Source organism: Tursiops truncatus, chromosome 11 (assembly GCF_011762595.2).
Source record: "Tursiops truncatus isolate mTurTru1 chromosome 11, mTurTru1.mat.Y, whole genome shotgun sequence".
Lineage (NCBI taxonomy): Eukaryota > Metazoa > Chordata > Mammalia > Artiodactyla > Delphinidae > Tursiops > Tursiops truncatus.
In genome coordinates this window covers 41,392,958-41,417,837 of record NC_047044.1, presented here as the reverse complement: position 1 = coordinate 41,417,837, position 24,880 = coordinate 41,392,958, and the positions used below count along the sequence as shown (strand labels likewise).

The 24,880-nt window shown below is 36.1% G+C and overlaps 1 protein-coding gene and 1 pseudogene across 2 annotated transcripts in view; one reads left to right on the top strand and one right to left on the bottom strand.

Annotated features, from left to right (window-relative positions):
* Positions 1 to 24,880, top strand: part of ZDHHC17 (zDHHC palmitoyltransferase 17) — a 139,104-nt gene that overhangs the window by 21,900 nt on the left and 92,324 nt on the right. For both annotated transcript variants that reach the window (XR_012324284.1, XM_073788386.1), the window contains exons 2-3: positions 12,500 to 12,603; positions 18,176 to 18,298. Coding sequence is in view for 1 of the 2 variants with exons in the window: in XM_073788386.1 (XP_073644487.1) it covers positions 12,500 to 12,603; positions 18,176 to 18,298 (227 nt within the window). In the remaining variant the exon portion in view is untranslated. The remainder of the gene's footprint in view (positions 1 to 12,499; positions 12,604 to 18,175; positions 18,299 to 24,880) is intronic.
* LOC101323494 (small ribosomal subunit protein uS10-like) lies at positions 3,237 to 3,597 on the bottom strand (annotated as a pseudogene).

Sequence of the window (24,880 nt, the reverse complement as noted above, 5' to 3'; positions counted from 1 at the left end):
TGTGTCATTTAAATCTTGTGTTTCTTCATTTATTTTCTGTTTGGATGATCTGTCCATTGGTGTAAGTGGGGTGTTAAAGTCCCCCACTATTATTGTGTTAATGTCAATTTCCCCTTTTATGGTTGTTAGCATTTGCCTTATGTATTGAGGTGCTCCTGTGTTGGGTGCATAAATACTTATAATTGTTATATCTTCTTGGATTGATCCCTTGATCATTATGTAGTTTAGAATAACCTTGTCTATATACAGAAAAAGTCTCGCTGGGATTTTGATAGGAATGGCATTAAACTCATCTGTCAGTGTGGGGAGAATTGACATCTTAACCATTTTTATTCTTCTAATCCATAAATATGGTATGTCTGTCTATTTATTTAGATCTTCTTTGATTTCTTTCATCAGTGTTCTGTGTTTTTTAGCATAAAAATACTGTTTATGTTTGATTATGCTTAATTTCTGTCCTCTCATGCCCACGGAAGGCATCTCTCCAGCAGTTCTCTACTCACACTTCTACCTCATCAATTTTTGACTCTACCAGATCATTTCTACTATCAGTCATTTCTCCCATCCTGAAAAAAAAATCTCAAAACCCACACCATGTTTTCCTCGATTGCACTTCTCTTCTGCCTACTGCCCTATTTCTTTGCTCTTTGTATCAAAACTCCTCAAGAGATTTGCCTGTACTTGCTGTTCCCAGTTTCTTTCCTTCCATCTTTCCTTTAATCAGTTCTAGTCTGGCATGTGCTTCTACCTTGGCAAAGCAACACGAAATCTATATTGCTGTATCCAGTGGTTAACTTGTGGTCCTCATCCTTGTTGACTTTTCAGCAGCATTGATATAGTTGATCTACCTAAATTAACTTTTTTCAATTTGCTTCTGGGAAATGCAGGTCAAAACAAGATATAATTTAGTACCCACCAGATTCCTCCAAAATTAAGTCTGGTAAATCTAAGTATAGTGAAAAACTCATACATTGCTAGTGAGAGTATAAGTTGGTACTGCCACCTTGGAAAGTATTTTAATGACAGTAAAGTAGAAGATACTCAAAATCTCTTAATCCAGAAGTTCCAATACTAGGTGCTTACCCTAGAGGAACTTTTACAGATGAGACCTGTATAAGATTGTTCATTGCAGTATGATTTATAGTAGCAAAAAAGTCTCTTAGTAGGGGAATGTATGTGGTTTATTCATGTAATGGAATACTGTCTAATAATTTCATTAAATAAACAAGAACTACATGTTTCAGCACAGGTAAATCCCCAAAAACATAATGTTAAGTGAAAAATACTAAGTATTTTAAGATACAGTTTCGTATAATAGGATGTAAAGTGGGATTTTTTTCTTGTCACCTAAGCATTTTTCTTGGAGCTCAAAATTGAGGACAGTAGTTGACAAAGGAGCCCTGCAGTATAAGCAGAGGTGCTGAACCTGCTGGAAAGTGGCTGTGATTTGTACTGGAACTCTATTACCTCTAGTCGGTACAAGATAAAGAGAGACTTAAGTGGGAGCAAAGGATTCTTGGAAGAGTTATCAACCCAAGAGGGAGTGCTGTAGTGTTTATATTGTCTTCCATGTGGGTTGCAAACAATTTCTCTGAAAGATTGGAGAACTTTTCAGGAGGAAAAATACTTCTCTGGCTGAATGTCTGCTGGGTTGTGGAAAATAGTTAGGCCTCCCTAGGATGCTGTCTGAGTGGAGTGTTAGAGAATTCTTGGAAAAGTGTGATTTGGGCCCCCTGGAATTACTGATGGCCCAGAGACTGGGGGCAGCTGCTGCTTTACTGGGGAGGTGTAAAGGTAAGCGATATATAAAATAGCCGTACAGTGGAAGAGCCAGGACACACAACTTCCTCTGTGTGTCCAGTGATGTTGAATTAAAGGTGTTTCCTTTGGGCCAACCAAACACTTTAGAGGCTAGACAGGCTACAGCCATCTTGAAAGAAACTTACCAAAGAGAATTGCCTGCTGGGCAGAAGCAACCTCAAAGTTATACCAGTGACATAGGAGCTGAGGACTTTTTAGAGGTATGCTGAAGAATGTCTCTTCTGCGCCAGAGAATGTTACAGAGGGAGGTTCTGTCAAAGAAAACCAGAGATGACAGTAGTTAAAATGGTAAAAATGGATTTCATCCAGGAACCATTGCAATAGGGGAAAGGAGCCCCTCAGTATACAACTGGGCTCAGTTCTGAGTACAGCAAGGACAATTGGAAATTTATAGCCAACAGGCAGAATGAGGTGGGGGTGATCAGTGGAGGGAAAATACTAAGAGGAGACATCAAGGATAGGGAGATTCTTGCTAAACCAACTTAACAGGATTCTTGCTGAGGGCAAGCCAGGGTGATCAGATAGCAAGGACAGGAAATTCTGTAAACTGACTTAGCAGGATTCTTGCTAAAGCTGGACTATGCAGTCCCAGTAAGGATGGGAGGCAAGGTCAAGGCCCATTTGAGAAGAATGATCAGAGGAGTCTGACTGCAGTTTGGTCAAGGAGAGAGTATTGCAGAATTCTCAAAATGCCCCACATGAGAGAGGCAACAGTAGATACTGCCAGAATGCAATGAAAATGCAATGAAAATGATTTATGCAATGAAAATGATTTATATAGGTCCCCGTCTGCATACTACTTACTAGAATAACTCTCAGAGTTATAGTATGCAATGAAAATGATTTATATAGGTCCCCGTCTGCATACTACTTACTAGAATAACTCTCAGAGTTATGAAATGAAATGCATGAAATGCAATGAAAATGATTTATATTTGCAATGCAATGAAAATGATTTATATAGGTCCCCGTCTGCATACTACTTACTAGAATAACTCTCAGAGTTATAGTAGTCAGGATAAGCTAGGTCTTGCTGCAGTAGCAACCCTCTTAGTGGCATACGTGTCAGTGGTTTGCTACACATGCATTATGGCTGCTCTGGGACCCAGACTGATTGATTATCTGCTCTCTGGAACATTGCCAGTTTCCATGGCCGATGAGAAGTGAGAGTGAGGAATTGCATACTGGCTCTTAAAACCTATTCTCTGACAGCAACATGTCTTTTTTATTCATATTCTCTTGGTTAAAAGAAAAAAGTCAATCACTTGGACTTACTTAATTTTCCAGGGGCCAAGGACGTACAAAACTACCATGTGCTTGGGAAAAGAACTGGAACTATTTGATGGGTAGCACTAATGATTATGGTAGTATTTTTTTTTTTAACAACTGATTATCAATTTATTAAAAATGTTGATTTAAGCATCTGCACTGGTGACTTCAGCCTCGACTCCTGGCTCAATACTGATGGAAGTGATCTGCTTGACAATCTCAGAAGGACTGTGCAGGTCAATGAGTCCCTTGTGGATCCTCATCTGGAAAAAATCCCAAGTCTTAGAACCGTCACGACAAGGAGTTTTCCTTGTAGTTATTCTCAGAGTCTTGGTAGACATCTGAACTGGTCCTTTTCGCTTTGAGATTCTTTTCCTTCGCACGTCTGATCAGGTCAGCACATCCCTTCTCCAAAGACTTCACGTTGTGGCTGGTGAGGGTGATTCTAATGCGGTGAATCACCACCTCGGGCTCCACTGGAGTCTTTCCGGTATCTTTAAAAGCCATGGATGGCTGTGGCACAGCTTCCTGACTGACTTGTTCCTTGGCGAGAGCGAACAGCGGTAAGTTAGGAGCAGGAGTGGGTGGCCCGAGGCTCCGCTGCAGCGGCGACCCTGTCTTCGTCCAAGTGCTATGGTAGTATTTAAATATAAAAGTCAGGACCAAGGGAAAAAATGTACGTGATTATAAAAGTATAATCCTTGAAATATATCAAAAGCATAGATAACAGCTCTAACAATGGAACAGAAGTGTTTAGATCAGTATGAAAAGGTTAGTATCTAATCTTCTCTAAACATAAAATCAGATTCAAATACATTAAACAAACAAATTTCAGGACCAAAATAGAATAAAATGGCCAAAGGATAGGAACAGGTAATTCTCAAAAGATGAAATAGAATAGGAAAATATATTTAAGGTTGAGAGTTCAAGTATTATCTACTCTATTTAAATTAAGGGATAATTTAAAAACAACACCTAGAGTCAGTGAGTTTATGGAGAAATGGTTAATCAGATATTGGTGGTGGGATTATAAATATAGTCCCTTTGCAAAAAACAATTTAGATATTGTATCAAGAACCATAAGAATATTCATACCCTTTAAGAATCTCTCTCTAGGAATTTACTCCAGTTAACACATTTTTGACCAGAAATGTATTAAGGCCACAGGCGTTAGTTTCTACAAAAATCCCCTGGTCAATAATGGGTTAAAAAGAAGAAATGTTAAATGAGTTAAAGGAAGTATTTTGTTGTAGTGAGGAAAAATCCATCCATTTATTCTTTTTTTTTTTTAAGTTATCCTTTTTCTTGGTTTGTTTTTTAAAATTATTATATAAGTTTAAGGTGTACAGCATTGTAATTCAACATCTGTATACACTACAAACCAGGCGTCTAGTTATAATCTATCACCATACAGTTGACCCCCTTCACCCCTTGCTCACCTCCCCCCAGTCCCCTTCTCTTCGGTAAACACTAATCTGTTCTCTGTATCTATGAGTTTTTTTTGTTTTATTTTTCTAGATTCCACACGTGAGTGAAATCATACAGTATTTGTCTTTCTCCTTCTGACTTATTTTACTTGGTATAATACCCTCAAGGTCTATACATGTTGTTGCAAATGTCAGGATTTCATTCTTTTTTATGGCTGAGTAGTATTCCATTGTGTACGAATATACCACATCTTCTTCATCCCTTTATCCATCGATGGACACCTAGGTTGTTTCCATGTCTCAGCTATTGTAAATAATGCTGCAGTGAACATAAGAGTGCAGATGTCTTTTTGAATTAGTGTTTTTGTGTTCTTTGGGTAAATACCCAGAAGTGAAATAGCTAGGTCATATGGTAGTTCTATTCTTAATGTTTTGAGGAATCCCCATACTATTTTCCATAGTGACTATTCCAATTTACAGTCCCACCAACAGTGTACAAGGGTTCCCTTTTTTTCACATCCTCTCCAACATCTGTTATATCTTGTCGTTTTAATAATAGCCATTCTAAGAGGAAATGTAAAAGGGAAGAATATAAAATATATGAATACTGTGATTACAGACTAAAGATATATAAATATTTGGGCAAATAAAGATTGTATAGCAGTATTGAAGGAAATTTGCAAAATTAGGTTAAATTAAAAAATAACACTTCTTCCTAAAAACACATACTCTAGTCTAATAGTGAAAAAAACCCTTGACAAATCCCAGTTGAGGGTCATTCTACAAAATATCTGACTAGTTCTCAAAACTGTCAAAGTCATCAAAAATAAGTTTGAGGAATTGTCATAGCGAAGAAGAGCCTGGGGAGCCATGACCTCTTAAATGTAATGCGATACCCTGGATGGAATCCTGGAACAGAAAAAGGACATTACCTAAAAACTAAGGCAATCTGAATAAAGTATAGATCTCAGTTAATAATGTATTAATATTGATTGAATAACAACAAATGTACCATACTAATGTTAGATGTTAATAATAGTGAAAATTGGGTGTGTGGAATATGGGAACTGTGTACTGGTTTTGTAAATCTTAAACTATCCTAAATAAAAATAATCCTAAAAATAAAGTTTTTTTTTTCTTTTCTTTTTTTTTTTTTAAGGAGAGGGAGAAAAATATACATATAGGCATTTGTTCATCAAATGTCTGTGGAAGGAAAAAAAGTGTGCCAGATTTATGTATATTTTTACAAGTATGTATATACATATAGATTAATACTAGAAGGAAATGAAGTGAAACCAGTTTTTAGTGAAGCTAGAAGGTGATGAACATTTTCCTAGTCTAAAATTTGTTGGAAGCAAGCAAAGTGAATTTGATAGTTTGGATTGAGACAGTGGTGGTCCTACAGCATAAAGAGAACCTACCTATGCCTCAAGTTGGCCTCTCTTTTTTAAAAGCAAAAATCACATACTGTTAGCCAGGGATTGGGGACCACAGCAGAGCATATAATATAGCAGAGACTTCTTACTTACTGAAAAAATTGATTTGAAATCTTTCCATTATATCATCAGATCATTTTTGTCCAATCTTCCCTTAAAGAGGGTACATCAAATAGATTAGTAAGAAATTCTGTCTTGAGTGTAGTGCCCTTTGCTGACACTATTAATTAAATCCGTTTTAAAAGAAAGTTATTTTATAATTTTGTAGTGGCTACTGCTTTTCCTTATCTTTCTTTGTTCATTTAGTTATATGCTTAATGCTTATGCTGTCCTCTCATTATATATTCCTTTTTAAAAATCCTTATGGTATTCCTAGAATTTAGTTCATTACTACCTAGGTTTTAAGAAGGTCTCACATTTGGCTCATCAGTTTTGGCTAGGACTTAAAAATGATTCAGTTATGTATGGAGACTTTTTTTCTTTCTTTTTGTCAACAACACTTTATATTGTTTTAGTTTCATCATATACATTTAATGGAATTAAATTTGAGAAGCTCAAAATTATATAATTAAATACAATTAGCTTCTTGATTTAGAGTCCAACCTGTTAGAATGATACCTGACAGCAGACATTTGCACAGTGCAAGTTACAGTCATATGGTTAAGCCCTACTGGTTTGCTAATTCACCTGTGTATATTTATGGGTTAATGCACCAAAGGCAGGCAGGTAACATGTGTCTTGTAGGTAACATGTATGTGCCCTAGGATTTTATTGAATTGACTTGTGCTCTCTCTCTGTTTGGAAATGCATTTATATTGAGAATTACGGCATCTTTTCATACCTATATTTGCCATTGTATTTTGCCCTCTTTGAATTATCTTCATATTCTTTGCCCATTTTTCAATGTGTTGTTACTCATGCTTTTCTCAGAGCTTTTTTTTTTTTTAAACATTAGGACTGTTATTACTGATATTCTTATATTTAAATCTTTGACCTGACTGGAGGTTATCTAATATAAGGAGTGAGATGGGAATCTTATAGGAAGAGTCCTTGACTGAGGCCCGGTCCTGCCGGGTAGTCACTTCTCTAGGAAGCCTGGGAAATTGATCTTCACTCTAACTGGTCTTTCATTAAACATTCAGGTAAGTCCTAGAGCTGTTTTGAACAAGTTACTTAGACCTGGTGAGCACCAGACATACGGTCAGAGTCTCCAGAACAGTCAGGAGAGTCCAGAGTGGCACAAAGCCTCCCCAGAACAGGAGGGTGCATGGTTCTCTCACCAGGAGAATAGTAGAGGCATCTACCTGTATGTTCTCATGGGATGTGTTGCTGACCTGGGAAGCTTCCACCTGGGAGCATGCTGCTCTGAATTCTGCTTTGTGTGGCCCTGCTTTTTCAGACAAGCTTCAGCATCATATGCCATTAAAGAAACTATATCCTTGGCTGTATTTGTTAGCGTCTTTCTACCTAGCACATCACTCTTCTGTGTTGGAGCCTGTTGAATTTTTTTTTATGCCAGATGGCTAGCCAGTTGTCCATTTATACCATTTACTGAATAATATGTCTTTCCCTCCTGATTCTAATTCTCATTCTTAAAGCTCTATTCCACTGCCCTATTTATCACTGCAGTACTCCTATTTTTTCTTTAGTTTGCTTTCTGATGTATTATAATTAATGGCAGGGCAAGTCCCTGCCCTTACCCTTCTTTCTGAATATTCCTGAACTTACTCTTGCATGTTTGTTCTTTTAGATATACTCTACCATAGAACCGATTCTTGGAGCACCTTTTCTTATAGAGCTCTTATTAAACATCTATATTTGGTTGGTAATAAAGTACTGTGCCATAGAGCAGGGGTCCCCAACCTTTTTGGCACCGGGGACCGGTTTCGTGGAAGACAGTTTTTCCATGGCCTGGTGCGGGGATGGTTCAGGCAGTAATGCAGCGATGGGGGCGGCAGATGGAGCTTCGCTCCCTCGCCCACCGCTCTCCACCTCCTGTGTGGCCCAGTTCCGTAGCAGTCCGCAGCCCGGGGCTTGGAGACCCCTGCCATAGAGGATTCTTTGATCAGTGCTGCCTCCTTCTTTGTTGTTGTGGCCTCTCCCGTTGCGGAGCACAGGCTCCGGATGCGCAGGCTCAGCGGCCATGGCTCACGGGCCCAGCCGCTCCGCAGCATGTGGGATCTTCCCGGACCGGGACACGAACCCATGTACCCTGCATCGGCAGGCGGACTGTCAACCACTGCGCAAGCAGGGAAGCCCCCTCTTTGTTTTAAATGAATGTAAACTAAAGATTAATAGGTCTAGTATTTTTTAAAAGTTAACTAGATTGTATTAACTAGATTGCACACAGACACTTGCTCACTAGTTTATTGGTTATATAATTCCATCCAGGCATGTGAATAAACACGTATTATGGAGTCTATCATCTTGATATGCCATCCAGAGTTTGCCTGTATCTGCCGTATAAGTTTGAGTTTTATCGTATTGATTTCTCTTAGCAGCCGTGTATGGCAGCTGAGCTTGTCCCAGCTCTTCTCCTTCCTGTCTGCTACTTGAGCAGCAGGTTTTGGAGGTGCTTTCTCTCCTTCTAGTTCTGTTCAGCAGCTCCTAGGGCTATAAAAACCTTTGGCTGTCAATTTAGGTACCTTAAGGATCCTTCCAGTGGCTGTAATTTCTTTATTCCAATATATAAAATCATTGTATGTTAGCCTTAGAAGGGATCTTGGAGGACTTCTAATCTAGTGGTTTTTAAACTTTTAAAAAGGAGCTAAATCTTTTTTTATTATTAAAGAAATATTATGTAAAGCTCCAGTATCTAAAAAAGAGGCTAAATAACAAAGTGCTTTGTTTAAGAAGGGAGTGAATTGAGTGGAGCTAAAACTATCAAGCTCTTTGATGCCCTGATGTTGGTCCTTGAGGCACCTGGGTAGAACTCTAAGCTGATCTTATTCATCCCCCTCTTTTTACAGATGAGGGACCTGAATCCTACCATAGTTAATTGCCTTGCCGGGTTGTAGCCTAGGTAAGAGAATGGCAGACTTTCAATTCATTAGCCTCTCAGTCAAGGACTTTTTCTATTATACCATGCTGCTTCTAATGGAATTACTGCATTCTTAAAAGTTACAATGACCTACATATGTATTTTTTAATTAGTATTACTTTCCTTGGCAGAGATATCAATTAAATTGCATCTTGGTTCCCATTAAAATCAAGGAAAAATTATAGGATTTTAGTGTCATTAAATATTTATATGTTGAAAATTTATCTGATGTATAATAGCAAATTTATAATTAAAAAATTAATATAATCTATACATTTATAGGATATATTTATTTACATTAACACGGTATTTTTTATGTTTTTAAAGTTTAAAAATCACAACTGTTATTCCTAGGCCTAGTGATAATGGTGGTTATCTTGATAGAGAGTGTTGTCATTTGTCAGATTGGCAGGGTACTAGTTCTAGAGGTGAATCAGTTTCCAATGTGATTAAAAGTGAGAAAAAGAATTTAAGCCCGTGTTATTAATTTTTTTTTTTTTGCGGTACGCGGGCCTCTCACTGTTGTGGCCTCTCCCGTTGCGGAGCACAGGCTCCAGACGCGTAGGCTCAGCAGCCATGGCTCACGGGCCCAACCGCTCCACGGCATGTGGGATCTTCCCGGACTGGGACACGAACCCGTGTCCCCTGCATTGGCAGGCGGGCTCTCAACCACTGCGCTACCAGGGAAGCCCCGTGTTATTAATTAAAAAAAAAAATAGTACAATAGGTTGGAGATTTGCTTAAACACCATTTCCTCTACCTTTTTAGTGGGAATAACTGTACCTCTTGAAAATTACTCTAAGGATATATGTAAAGCCATCTTTAAAAAAAATCATATTTCCCTTACTAAAAAGTAGAAGTAAACAAATAAAAACCATATAATTGTGATAAAACAAATGCATTTAATTTTTAAATGTTATTGGAAAAAAAGTCTGATTTCTAGTACATTGGAAGATCACATTTGGCACTGTCAGTGGGGCAAAATGGACGGTAGATAAACTGAGAATACAATTTAATCATTATATATAATAACAGGTCTCTGGGGATAAAAATAAAATTAAATTCACATGAAAGCATTACAGTAGTAAGCTTTAAAAAGAGATTTATTTTTTTATTTAATGAATATTTGTTATTTGTCTCTAAAAGCAACCTATTTGTCCTTAGTAAAAAATAATAGCAGTTTGCCCTAGCAGATTTTCATATTGAAATAGTTTTTAAAGTTATATTATTACTTTTTGGCCCTCATGTTATCTTTATTTAAGTTTTAACTTAGCTCTTGCTTCTAATCTTTGACTTATGTTTCTTATCTACTTTGTCCTTCCATTTTGGACTGTAAAGGCCTTGAGGGCAAGAAACCATATTTGGTATTTGCATATTGGTTTGCAGTACTGCTTCAAGCCACAGTGGAGCCTGACACAAAAGGAAAACGAGCAATACTAGTGCTGTCTATATTTAAAATCTTTATGTTTAGGATTTGTTTTGTTTTGATTTTTAAAAGATTTAAAAAATCTTGATTATTGAGTTTTTTGGCACTCTCTTAAACTTTGCACTAGCTTTATCCTGTCCTGGCTTGGGGTCCCAGTACATTGTAGAGGACTTTGTTTATAGCAAACTTTCAGTACATGTTTTGTTGGACATTTTATTTCATTCTGCTTGTAAACTATGGCCGGGTTTTTATTTTCCTTCAGATGTCTTATGGACCTATAGAAAAAGTCAGAATTGAAAGTTTAAAAGGTTATTTTCCTTATGGTAGGGGAGAATAATATCAGAAAAAATTTAGAAAAAAAGGAAGTGCTACTGATCTGAGAAATGTCTTTCTTTTAACTTGCTCCACTGAATATAGAGCATAGAGAAGTTGAAAACTGGAGTTCAGTGGAGAAATTAAATAGAACAGTTTTAAAAAATTAAATTGGGTAAATCTTATGTATTGGTTAGCTTCATCAATTATTCAGAGTGTTGTATACACCCAATATACTATACCTGCTTGTGTTCATATTTAACCAGTTCTGTTTTTTTTTTTTTTTTTTTTTTTTTTGGCGGTACGCGGGCCTCTCACTGCTGTGGCCTCTCCCGCTGCGGAGCACAGGTTCAGCGGCCATGGCTCATGGGCCCAGCCGCCCCGCGGCATGTGGGATCCTCCCGGACCGGGGCACGAACCCGTGTCCCCTACATCGTTAGGCAGACTCTCAACCACTGCGCCACCAGGGAAGCCCAACCAGTTCTATTTTAATGGAGTCCAAGAACAATCTCTCAAAAAAATCACTTAGTAAATTATATACAGTATGTGTAATATGTTGTGAATCTCGGCTTAAGTCTGATGTCTATTTTCTTTCTTCTGCAAGTGTGGATTTATGATTATTACGGTGGTATTTTAATATTGGTGGTGGCATTTTCATAAGGAAAGGTTATATACTAAGCTGAATTTGCTTTTGTGAAACTTTTAAATTCCCTATTGTTGAAAATATTCAGTAATATTGTTGATAGTCTTCTAAATGTATGGTTCAAACCAATCAGTTTTGGAATTTTCCACATAGATTAAATGGCTAGAGTGAGCTAAAGATAATCGACTTTTTCTCCAATGAAATACCATAAATTTGTATTATTAAATATCAGTGGCCAAGAGAGAATGAATTGTTGTAAGGATTTAATTCTCTCCAAATATCTTGTTATGCCTTATCCTTTCATTTATGTGTGTGTGCCTGTAAGAGAAAAATATCAGAATCATAGAAATTTGAACGGATGGTAGTAGAACCAAACATGCTCAATTTTTCTGTTTTCATATAAAAGAAGTAATTGTATATTAGTGCTATATTGAGGAAGCTGACTATGCATAACAAATTTTGTATTTTAAATAGAAAATTGCACATAGCATATAAGTTTTAAATGGATGTAATATTCTATAAAGCCGTTTAATTAAATTTTTATATAAACATTAGTTTCTTTAAGGTGTTGACATTTTTAGAACTACTCAAGCAGATTTACATTTTATTAGAATGCCCTATTGTTCTTTATTCACCTAATAGTAGATGCCTTAACAAGCCCTCAGCATGAAGGAATATAAGAAAAGGTGATATCTGAGAATAATAGAATAATATACCTGGGTTCCTTTTTTAGGACCTTAGTCTTTATTTGGCATGTGATGGAAGTTTTGAAGTAGAGTGTTAGAGCTAGGGGGTTATGCTGGAATAGTAGAAAAATTGGTCTGAGAGAATGAGAGTTGATTTGATGAAGAAGTAGAGTTCTGTGGAGCTAAAGATGAATTTCAGTTACTGATTTGTCACTGATTTACAGTTTTGTAGCTTTTCTGTTGTGAGACTGTATGTAAGGGGTAGATCTGTTTGAACATGCTTTTTCTCCAAAGAGTACAGACTTCAGCATAAGGTTAAACTTAATCTTTTAAATAACAAACATTCTTCAAACAGCACAAAAGCAATAGTAAAATACTGAAATATTTTCATACTTCATTTCTCAATTCTTATCTCTATGTAATTTTTTTTCTTCAACAGGAAATCAAACCTCAAAGCCATTATAGCCATGGATATGGTGAACCCCTTGGACGGAAAACTCATATTGATGATTACAGCACGTGGGACATAGTTAAGGCTACACAGTAAGTTTTTTGTTGCAGTTGTTTTCTTTTTGACATCTGTATTTTAAGGGAAATATACGTTTCTTTCTCTTTTTGATATTCTCTATTTGATAATTCTGTACTTGGTGAGACATTGTTTTCATACTTTCCTTTAGTTCTTTGTACAGATTTAAAATAGCTGATTTAAAGTCTTTGTCTGGTAAGTCCAATGTCTGGGATTCTTCAGGGACAGTTTCTATTAATTGCTCCCCCCTGCTCCCCATGGGTTATACTTTTTTGCTCTTCTGCATGTCTTGTAATTTTTTGTTGAAAACTGGACTGTTCAAATAATGTAACATGGCAGTTCTGGGTATCAGGTTCTCCAGGGTTTGTTGTTGTTTGTAACATTTCTGAACTAATTCTATAAAGTCTGTATCTTTGTCATGTGTGCCCAGTGAAGTCTCTACTTGGTTAGTTAGTGGTCAGAGACTTCTTAAATCCCTAGAACCAGTAAGTCTTGATCTTTGTCGAGGAACTCTTCATGCAAGTGCAAGTTGAGACACTCAGCACTCAGCCAGGCAGCTTACAGCTCTGCCTTAGCCTTCACTTTCTGCTTGCAAAGAACCTCAAGGTCAATCAGAAGTGAGAGCTTAGGGCCTTCTCCAGTCTTTGTTGAATATGTGCATGGCCTTCTAGCTTCCCAAGAATATGTCTGAGCTTTTCAAGCCCCTGTGGATATCTCATTCCTCAGCTTTTGCTTAAGCTTTTTGATTTGTCTGTTGTTTGTCCCAACTGCTTTCCATCCTCTCAAACAACTGTTAAGTTAAAACATTTGACAAACATCCCAGAAAGGAGGTTTTAATGAGTTTGGGTGAGGTCTAATAGATAAGCCTTTCAAGTAGACTCTTCCAGGGAACCACCATATAGGTGAAATAATGACTCCTCTTTGAGAATGAGGCTTTGAAGGAACTCCATTCCTATTCTGCTCACTCTGCTATCAGTACCAGGAATACAACTTATTTTTCAAGGCTGCTGGGGAGCAGAGGATGGGACTGTGGTATTTTAAAACACCACAGTCCTCTGTTCTTCCTGAAATTCAGCTGTTTTTCTTGACTAAAGATCCCTTGGATTGCTGAAAGCCTTTTGTTAACTTTTCCAGAGTTCTGAAAACGTTGATACTGCCAGTTTTTTCATTACTTTTGTGGAGAGGCAAATTTTTGGAAGTCCTTAGTCCACTGTCACCCTACTTTCCTGAATGTTGTATGTAGTCAAAAATCAAAGCACATTGTCCCAACTGTATTTAGCAAACAAATTATACTGCTCTACATTCGTTTTTCCTTTTGAGACTTTGCTCCTATTAATATATTCTTTCTCTCCTTTGTCATTAACGTGTCTCACCCTAATGCATGATTTCCATCAGCAAATACACTGCAGGATCTTTCATGTTAAGAAAAAAAACAACCACTTTTCTTTATTCCTCAAATACCCTTCTAATTACGCTTTTTCTTGAAAAGTATCTATGTGTGCTGTCTATAATTTCTACCTTTTAAAACATTTATTTAAATTTTAAAACATTTCAATCCTACAGATAAGTATAGAGAAGAATATAACTGTCAGATTAAGCAGATGCTAACATTTTGCTGTAATTGCTGCAGGTTGCTCAGCATGCTCTTTTCCTTATCTCCTCGAGGAAACCTCTCTTGAAATTGCTGTGAATCATTCTCATGAACATTCTTGTACATGTCTACAAACATCTGTAAACAAAATATGCTATTATAATGTATGCTTAAAATTTACATAAGTTGTATTCTACACTACATATCCTTTTGCAGTTTGCTTTTTAAAAACAAACAAAAAAACTATATAGCTTTTGTGATTTATCAGTGTTGGTAAATAAGGACCTAATCTGTCCTGTTTAACTGCTTTGTAGTATTCTATCATTCCTTATCGAGGTATACTTTAAATCGTTTCTACTGTTTCATTATTTCAAGCATCGCATCAGTGAATGTCTCACTACCTGTTCCCCTGTGCACATAAACAAAAGTTCTTCTAGGGTAGACAACTCAAGTGGAACTTCTGGCTTGTTCAGTGTGTTCTTTTTCAGCTTTACCAGTTCTTGCCAAATGGTTTTCCAAAGTGGCTGTGCCAATTTATACCCCCATCTGCAGGAAATGAGTTCTTTTTCCGCTGCATTTTTGCTCAGTTCTAGTTTTGTCACACTTACTAGTCATTGTCAGTTTGAGAGCTGTGAAATGGTTTTTCTCTCTTTTGATAGGCCTTTCTCTGATTACAAATGATATTGAATATATTTTCTATGTTTATTGGCCATTTGGGTTTCTTCCTGTGTGAATTAACCATTTTAAATATACCTATTTTGAGTTCTTTTGTCTTTCTATAATTAGTTTGTAAAAGTTCTTTACGTATTTTGATGGAGTCTGCAAAGAAGTTAGTGAGACCTGTGTCCCTTTAATGTCCTCCAAGAGTCCCATCTGCCACTCTCCCAGCCCCTTCCCGCCCCTAGTCATGCAGCTCATGATTAAGTACTCCTCTTCAGTGTATCCAAACTCATATTTTTTTCCTGTAACAATGTGCTGGACCTTCTCTGGAAACCTGCACTTCCAGAAAGGCTCTGTCATCTGTGGTGACTGTGAAAGACAGTGGTGACTGGGGCTACCAGATGGTGGCTGGAGCCAGTTCGTGGGCCACTGCAGGGTCCACAGCTAGGAATAGGTCTGTATGCCTGGTACCCAATGCATGGGTGGGTGAGACTCTCCCAGCTCTCTTGGCCGATGGTGCTGGATCCCATAGTGCCCACAGAGGTCCATGGGTAGAGGCTGAATTATTATTGTTGGAGGGGGCACAAAACGATGAATGTCTTCTTCCACCATGATGGTGATGTCACTCTGCAGTCCATTTCTAAATACTCTTTTTTTCTTCCATTTAATCTTGTATAGTACCACATTGTTTTAATTATTTCTTAGTCTTCAAAATTGTCTCAGCTATTCTTGGTCTTTTACTCTCACAAATGAATTTTAGGGTTCTACTTGGGACATTCATGAGATATTCATTTGGGGTTTTAATTAGAATTTCATTAAATTTGCAGATAATTTTGGGGGAAATTAGGGTATATATTTCTTTAGGTCTTACTTTAACGTCTTTCATTAATTAACCTTATTTACAGTAAGAGTAGTATAATTAAATATGCTTCCTCATTATTATTTTAGATAGTTTAATATTTTATGTTACAGTGGTATGGAAATCTGATCCTAAATTTATTTTATTTAGATACTTTGTTTTCATGATTATTTGGCTGGAAAAAAGATAAATCTCACAAAGATACATGATTCCCTAATGGAAGAATTACAACATATGCTGCATTTATTAAGTTACAGTAATTACTTTTCAGTACTATTCACTAAGTAAAGATTTTACTAAACTTTACCTTGTAAATGTACATTTTCTGATGATAGTTCTTGCAAAGTAATCAGGTTTTGACATTTTTGTAATTACAGCAAATGGGTTCACACATGTTAGAAAATTGTTTCAGAATTTTTTAGTATGCCCACATAAGAATGTTTTTACAGTTGTTGTATAAGATCTTTCAGAAACTGTATTGTATAATGATAGAAACATTCTCCCGTTGCGGAGCACAGGCTCCGGACGCGCAGGCTCAGCGGCCATGGCTCACAGGCCCAGCTGCTCCGCGGCATGTGGGATCTTCCCGGACCAGGGCACGAACCCGTGTCCCCTGCATCGGCAGGCGGACTCTCAACCACTACGCCACCAGGGAAGCCCCAAACATACAATTTTAAAAAAATATTCTCTTTATAGTAGGTGTTTTTCTGAAATGAAAGTAGTTAAGTTTCTCACTGTGTCTGAAATACCCTCTTTGCCTTGAAGGGGAACAGACTGACTATCTTTACCTTTCTTAAGAATACAGTGGACCACTGAACAGCACAAGTTTGAACAGCTTGGATACACTTAAATGCGAATTTTTTTCAACAAATACATACTACGGTATTAAACAGTCTGCAGTTGTCTAATCCACAGATGCGGAACTGCAGATATGGAGGGCCAGCCGTAAAGTTATATGTGGATTTTTGACTGCGGGAGGGTTGGCGCCCGTAACCCCCATGTTGTCCAAGGGTCAACTGTATATGGTTGATAGCATACCAGTCACAGTTCTTTGCCATCGCTACCTGTGCCCCGCTCCCCAAAAAAGCCAGCAGATTTGAAACACTTGTCTTTTTTGTTAAAAGGAAAATGCATACTCACTTTCAAATGTTAGGAAAGTAACCAGCGATTCTCAGTATAGTTAAAAAGATTTTTATCATCACTTGTCTCATTCAAAGTGTGAGGTAGATTCTGCTCTTTAAGGTAATATGCCTAGTTCACTTAACTGGGCACATGTAGACAATTTTCTGACAAAGAACAAAGAGCTGAAGGAACTTCTGTCATCTCCTGTGAATTGTGGAACTCTTGTTCTTCCCTTAGGTTGATTTACCTTGTGCGTGTGTGTGTGTGTGTGTGTGTGTGTGTGTGTGTGTGTGTGTGTGTACGTGTACACATGTAGTACAGAGCCATTGTAGGGCAGCATTGAAGGCTGTATTAAATATTAGTGCAGCTTAATTTCTTTCTCTATTAGCTAAGACACGAATACAGTTTTAATATTGGCTTCTAATGTTCCTTTATTAGGCCACCTTTCCCCCAACCTCACCCTGTGGTATACCTCCCCATTTTGGAGACCACTTTAAGAAATTACAAATATAGTCAAAGCTCATTTAATTTGTTTTTGTGTCTCGTATTTTCAAGGATCCAGTATTTTGTTTAGGATGAAGTTGATGGTTTTTGAGGCTCCATGATGGATTCTTAGTGGTTTGTCATACTGTTCTTTTTATTTTTGCTTATGCTTGAAAATTTCCATAATACAAAGTTTTAAAAAATATATATGCTGCCACAGAATGACCAAAAACAGGAAGGGAGGTAAAGGTCAAGTTATTTGCGTGCACCTTTCTCCTTTATTAAGCGTGAACGTCTTTCCTCGAATTCTCCCAGTAGACTTTCTCTTCTGTCTCATTGGCTTGAACGCACAGGACTCCTGCACCTGCCCTGCTCCCACCCCTACACTTCCTTTCTTATTTGCCTTACGAATTTTGAGGCTAAATTTGTAAATAAAGAATCCTGAGGTTGTAAGACATCCTTTTCTCAATGCTGTTCTAAATCATTGATAAACTCTTTGTTACTGCTTCTTTATGATTTAATATTTTTTAACATAGCTGTATGTATTTTTATAAGCTGCCTTAAGTGTTTTGTAGAATAAGTGGTGATATTAAGAAAAATAAATAACTGATAGACATTTTATTTACGTTATCCTTTTCTCTTCCACTTCATGAGTTATTACATTCTTATAGATGAAAAATTTTTAATTATAAAATGGGTTAGTAATAAAAACTGTTGGAATATTGATATCTTTAAAGTAACATTTTATATTGAGAAAGCCATTTTAATTTCCAGGTTTCAAAATGGAGCATTAGTTTCTTCTGGAAATGCTATTTTCAGCTTTAAATTTCTTGTCAAATAGTGGTAACAATCACATGTTTTCTTTCTTTTCAAGATATGGAATATATGAACGCTGCCGAGAATTGGTGGAAGCAGGTTATGATGTACGGCAACCAGACAAAGAAAATGTTACACTCCTCCATTGGGCTGCCATCAATAACAGAATAGATTTAGTCAAGTAAGCATTTCTATATTTTAGGTAATTAGTTATTACTATAAAATTATTAGAAATAATTATAAAATATATAATTTCTAAAATTCATAGCTTTTAAAATGTAGATTCTGTGTCCTTTTTTCCTGAAAAAAATTGTTTTTAACATATATCGAATGCTTATTATGTGACAGATACTATGCTGAGTGCTTTTCCATGTATATTTCCTTAAATCTTAATTCTTGAAGTAACCCTGTGTGAAAAATAACAATTTTTACTGCTGTCCTAATGATGTGGAAACTGAAGCATAAAGAGGTTAAATATGCTACCAGTGACATAAAACTGATAAAGATTGGAGTCTGGACTTTAACTCAGGCAGTCTAACTTGTAGCTTACATTCTAAATATGAATTCTACGGGTAAAAGCTACAAAAGGAAAGAGAGGAGTTAATAATAGCAGGTAATAATAAACTAATTTCACACCAGCATAACTGAAGAATACTTTATATACTCAGTATAAATTATTTTTATTACTTACTGTTCATCTGCTTGTTCAGTAATAATAAGAGGTGGTTAGATAAGCAGGAGTCAGGATGATAAGGAAGTGTTAGTAAATCTGGCTGAAATAGTCTCTGGCAATTTGGATATAAGATTTTTAGATAGAGACATGAATCCGAAATGAACTGCTTGCAGGTGTGCCTTTTAAGTACAGCGTACAGAGTCTAGAGACAAATAGGATGTTAATATCAGGTAAAAGAATTTGCCCTTAGAGTACTAAAGAAAGATTAAACAAGTAATAACTAACACATTGAAATCCATGAATCACTTTCTTCCGGAGAGCGTATTTCCATTTTATTTGCTCCTTTTTTCCCTTCTTGTATTTCTAACCTTTCCTCTGCCTGCAGTATAGGTCTCTTGATGTCTAAGTTCTGTTTTTGTTTGTCAGAAAATGTTTTTATTTCATCTTCATTTGTGAAGGAAATTTTCACATGGTATAGAAATCTAGGTTGGCTGCTCTTTTAATTTTATTTTTGTTTTTTACCCATTGAGAATATCATCTCACTGTTTTCTGGCTTCTGTTACTATTGAGAAGTCAGTCTAAGTATTACACTTTTAAAGACTTTTTTTTCTTTCTTTCTCTTTTTCTGGCCGCTTTTAAGATTTTTTTTCTTTGTTTCTAGTTTTCTGCAGTTTCATGATGATGTTTCTAGGTGTGGATTTCTTTTATTTACCCTGAATAAGATTGCAAGAAATTCTTGATTCCGTGGATTAATGTTTTCATCAGTTCTGGAAAATCTCAGCCATTATTTCTTCAAACATTGCTTCTGCCCCATTCTCTTTTTGCTCTCCTGGAACACCAGTTAAATGTATGTTTGACCTTTTCATTGTATGCTGTGTCTCTTATCCTCTCTTCTGTGTGTACTGTCCTTTTCTTCTCTGCTTCATTCTGGAAACTTCTGACTTATCTTCCAGTTCATTTATTCTCTATGTGTAATCTGCTGTTAAATCTATTCATTGAGTTCCAATTTTGTTTATTTTTTAGTTCTAGAATTTTAATTTTTTTTTAAACTTGCGTTATTTGATTCATTTGTTGCTGTACTTTTCCATCTTGTCTTATACTTGAAAATATAGTTATTATATAATCTGTGTCTGAGAAGATAGCATTGGGAGTCTGTGTGGGTCTGTATCTGTTATATTATTCCTTTGTGTGCCTGACTATCTTCGAATGTATAATAGACATTATGCTTAAAAACTTATTTGTTGAATAATTTGAGGCCTAAGATGAGAAGATACCATTTGTTTCTGCTAAGCCCAACTTTAATTTAAGCCTTTAGATTTTCTGGATCACTCAGGTGGCTGAAGACCATGCTAGAGCCAGGTTTACTTCTGTTTCTTAATTACTCCTACAGTGCAGCTTTTTGGGGTCCCAGCCCTTATTTTGCTTTTGTCTGCTTAGCTTGCCTCTTGGCCAACTCTTCTGTATCAGCAAATTGTCTCTAGGGTAGATGGTGCCCAAGCAGTTTTCTAATTTCTCCCAGTTTTAATCTCCTGAATCTTAGCCAGGTAAATGCTCATAATCTTCTTAGGAAATATTTGCTTTTAGGAAATATTTCTTTATTTTGTTGAGCTTGTTTTTAGTTTTCTTTAATTGGAGGGTTGGTTCAAATTATCTAGCCTTCTGTAGTATCTGTATTTTTTTAAATTACTGTTACTTTAATCAAAATAGTGCATAAACAATTTTAAAAAATCAAATAGTACTTAAAAACTTACAATGGAAACAGCAGTCCCCCCCCCCCACCCCCTGGGTCCTGTACCTAAGAAGTAACTATCTTCAGTACTTTAGCTGTTTCTTCAGTACTTACTCTTGTATATTACATTTTTATGTTGTTACTTTTATCTAGAAAGTTATTTTCTTTACACAAATGATAGCAAATGCTTTTCTGCTCTTTTCATTTAATTTATGTATCTTCAAATTTTTTCATATCAGTGCAACTAGAGCTACATCATTCTTTTTAAAAAGCTGTATAATGTTTAATTGTATTGACTTAGTTTATTTAATGGTTTACCTATTGGTGAACATTTAGATTGATTCTAGTGTTTTTACTATTTTATACAGTGTTGTAAATAATACCTTGTTCACATACCATTTTGCTTATGTTCTTATATATCTGTAGAATTCTTAGGAGAAGGAAAGTAAGGAGGATGAATTTTGAATTTTAATAAATATTGCCAGTTTTTGTGCTGTTTCTTGATTTATCAGTTATTATATTTTGACTTTCTCTTTTGGGATAACTAGATGTCCTAGAACACCGCACCACTAATACTTCTTCCTCTGTCCTCTTTATAGTTTTAGTTAAATTACTATGCAAAGTTTAAATTGTTGTGCATATGTAAATTATCACTGATAAGCCCAGAAGTGTTCTATGATATCTGTTTTTTTCCTGTAGAATTTTTATTTTTGTCAGAAGTAATAGTTGCTTTCTTTTTTCATTTGTTTAACTTTATGTATATTGGAACTAATTGTTCCCATACTCATAGACAGAACTGTAAAACCCATCTGTGTATGCAAACAGTATCAAATAATTTATTGGTTCCTTTTTTGGTGGAGTAGGTAGGATGAAATCATTCCTGAATTTCTCCATCTTTCTGTTCCAGCCCAGACTGCTCTTGAGAGCTGCGCACAACAATTGTCTTGAGACTTACCTTTGCAATCATTCTGGGAAATCCCTTTGCAATCATTCTGGGAAATCCCTTTGCTCCAGTGTTGGTTTCAGTTTCCTGGATCTCAGGTTTTTCTCTCTGTTCGTTTACTCTCTGGTTTTAGTAGAGCTCGTTTTTCAGAAACTTTCTGAGAGAGAGTGCTTGGGAGGTAAATCTTTTGAAGTTACTATCTCTTCTGCCCTCAAACCTTATTGGTTGTTTGGCTGAGTGTAGACTTCTAGATTAAGCTTAGTTTTCTCGGAATTTTAAAGCATTACTTTATTATTTTTTTGCTTCAAGTGTTATAGTTAAGATATATTTGATCTCATTCTATTGATCAAAAAATTCACATTTGTCTTGTGTTTAAAAATAAATAAGAAACTCTAAAATGAGAAATACAGACAAAAAGTCTTGATGTTGCCTGCCTTATGGATTGTTCCACCACTTATGGGCAAGTGAGGTTACAGAATAAAGTCACTAACTATAGAATGGGTTAATAACTACAGTGTCTGTGTATATTATGTCTTCAGAGGGGTAAACTTAATTTCTTTTTTTTAATTGGGGCATAGTTGCTTTACAACGTTGTGTTAGTTTCTGCTGTACAGTGAAGTGAATCAGCCTTATGTATACATATATCCCCTCTTTTTTGGATTTCCTTCCCATTTAGGTCACCACAGAGCACTGAGTAGAGTTCCCTGTGCTATATAGCATGTTCTCATTAGTTATCTATTTTGTACGTAGTACTGTAGATATGTCAGTCACAATCTCCCAATCAGGGGGGTAAACTTAATTTCTTACAATTCGTAGTTTAGCAAGTTACTTTCCTAAAACAAACATAATGGTGAGTAAATGCAGTTTTCTATATTAACTGGTATTTATAGCCTCAAGATTAATTTTTTACTTTTCAGTCTAGAATTACACCCTTCTTAGAAGCTACAGCGTATTACTATTTCATGGATGCTGGCAGAAGATACATGACTCAGGTAGAGACCAAGGACTTTATTATTCATAGCACAGCAAATAGCATGAACATCATATTTGCATAGCTCCCTGGGTCCTATGGGAGTGGCTTGTTATGGTCAATGCAGCACACACAGTGGATATTCATTGCTTTTATAGTACATGGGAAGCAAAGTCGCTCTTTGTCCCAGAGGGAGACGTTACCTCATCTCTCAAGGTTGCTTGATGCAAACAGAACTCAGAAATGGCCTGTGTAGAGTGGTCAGGACCTTGCAGTCTTCTCATATACTCAGCAAGACATATGGGAGCCACCAGAGACCCATGGAGAAGTGTCCCTTGTAACAGTTATGTTCCATCAGGACGTACTGTAGGAGCTTGCTTCAAGCAGAGTTAGTTGGGTCACTTTTCATGCTGGTAAGATATTAAAGTAAGTATAATTTGGAAAGGAGGAGACCTTCACCTGGCCTGGATGTCTTATATTCCTAGTGTTTTCAAGTGGAAGTCTTTTAACTATTTCTTAGATTTTACCCTGATATAATGAAATAAAAAGGATTAGTGCAGGCTTTGGTCTTCAGCAGTCTCCTGTTACTTCAAGATTCTTTGTTAACAACAGCTAATAATGCTTGTAGTCTCTGTTTGATTTCAAGTCAAGGTGTTGTTAATGAATATGGGGCTTTGTTAAAAAATATGTAGCTTATAATTTCTAAGAGCACAGTGTGTGTGTGGCTTATTCTTCTTCCCTGGCGACATATAAGCTCTTATTCTTTATTCCCCACTTTGTGAAAGTTTACATTATTGTGCATTGATATGGTCCTTTTATAGCTATTGTGCTTTAGGGAGATGTTCTTAATTTATCTTCTAATCCTTCTTTTGAATTTCTAATTTTATCTATGGCATTTTCAATTTGAAGCATTCTCTCTTGATCTCTACCCCCCACCCCACTTAAAAAAAATGTTTTGTTCTTATGTCATGAGTATATTATCTTCTCTTATTTTTTGGAGACTATTTATTATAACTTTAGTTTTTTAAGCTCTTCTCTATATATTGTCTATTTTGGGCTTCTTCTGTTTATTTTGGTCTCCTTCCATGTTTGAAGCTTTCCTCAACTATCTGGTCATGTTTGACCATTCATATTTAGGAGAGACATAACAAAGCTGATTGGAAGTTGTGGGACTTAGGAACCTCCCAAATGTCCCTTTAGCATGTAAACTTTCATTGCAACGTTTTCAGTGTCCCATGTGTTTCTGTGATGTAATTCCTTGAGTCTTAAATTTCTCTGGAAAGATGCACTGAATACACCTTTTGGCAAATACTGAATGGCTGAATGTTAAAATCAACAGGAGCATGAGAAGTTTAGAGACATTAGAATGAATCTGAACTTTAATAGAAGAGTTTGAATTATCACTATAATAATATTAAAAATTTAAGTAGTCACATTTTAAGATGACAGTGCACAAAGAAAACTAGTCTAGCTTTGTCAGCTGCTTGATTGCTTCCATGTCACTAAAATGCCTATTGTGATGCTAAATACACACTCACTTTCAGTGAGAATATAAGTTAGAAAACAACAATTTTTCAGCAGCTTATATTGACTTTGAACCAGTGTTTCTGTTTACAGTCCAGCTTCTTATTACTTTCTTTTGAGGTGACTATTGCCTTTAATCCCTTAGCCTTTCTAGGGTTTTATAACATATTCTGGTTTGCTTCTTATTGGTGTTCTCCTCTGGAGACATTTGGGTTTTAGCGCTTTGCTTTTCATCTTTCAAGTATTTGTTGCTATCTCTTGTTCATTGATATTCTCTTCTCAAAATCTAGGGATCATTAGTACCCGCAAGTACATTTCTTGATAATAACCATCTTATAGTATTGCAAGGAGGCTTGAGTTTAAAAATAAGAATTATACAATCTTCTCAGAATTTTATAGTTTGAACTAGGGTCTTAAAGCTACAAAAAAATAACATGTTATAAAAATATAGTATTTTTCTTCCAGAGGTTTACAATGAAAAGGTGATAGAAGTTACTCTTCTTTATCATGAAGAAAAAAAATTTCCCCTATCCTTGTTAAAAAAAAGTTGTACTTTAGAACTAGTTTGGAAATCACTCATTGCCATAGTCCTAGCAAGGATTTGAAATGTGAGTAAAAATACGTCTCAGGAACACAGATATATTAACTATAGAGAAGGTAATAAAATTGCTTAAGAAAACTTTCTAGTTGGAATTTTAAAGAAAATATTTCCTATCAAAGCTGTTCTTTGGCTGTGCTGTACTTCTCTTTGGGCTCAAAAAATCATTTTCAATTATTGCATTAATGTCTACTGGGTACCTTAAGAAACAGTTTAGGAGCATTTGAATGTTTGTGTTCAGACTGTCTGATGTTTTGGACTGGAAATATTTTAGTCTAGAAATATTTTAAGTTACTTCAAACTGTATGATAGAGTGGAATTGGGCC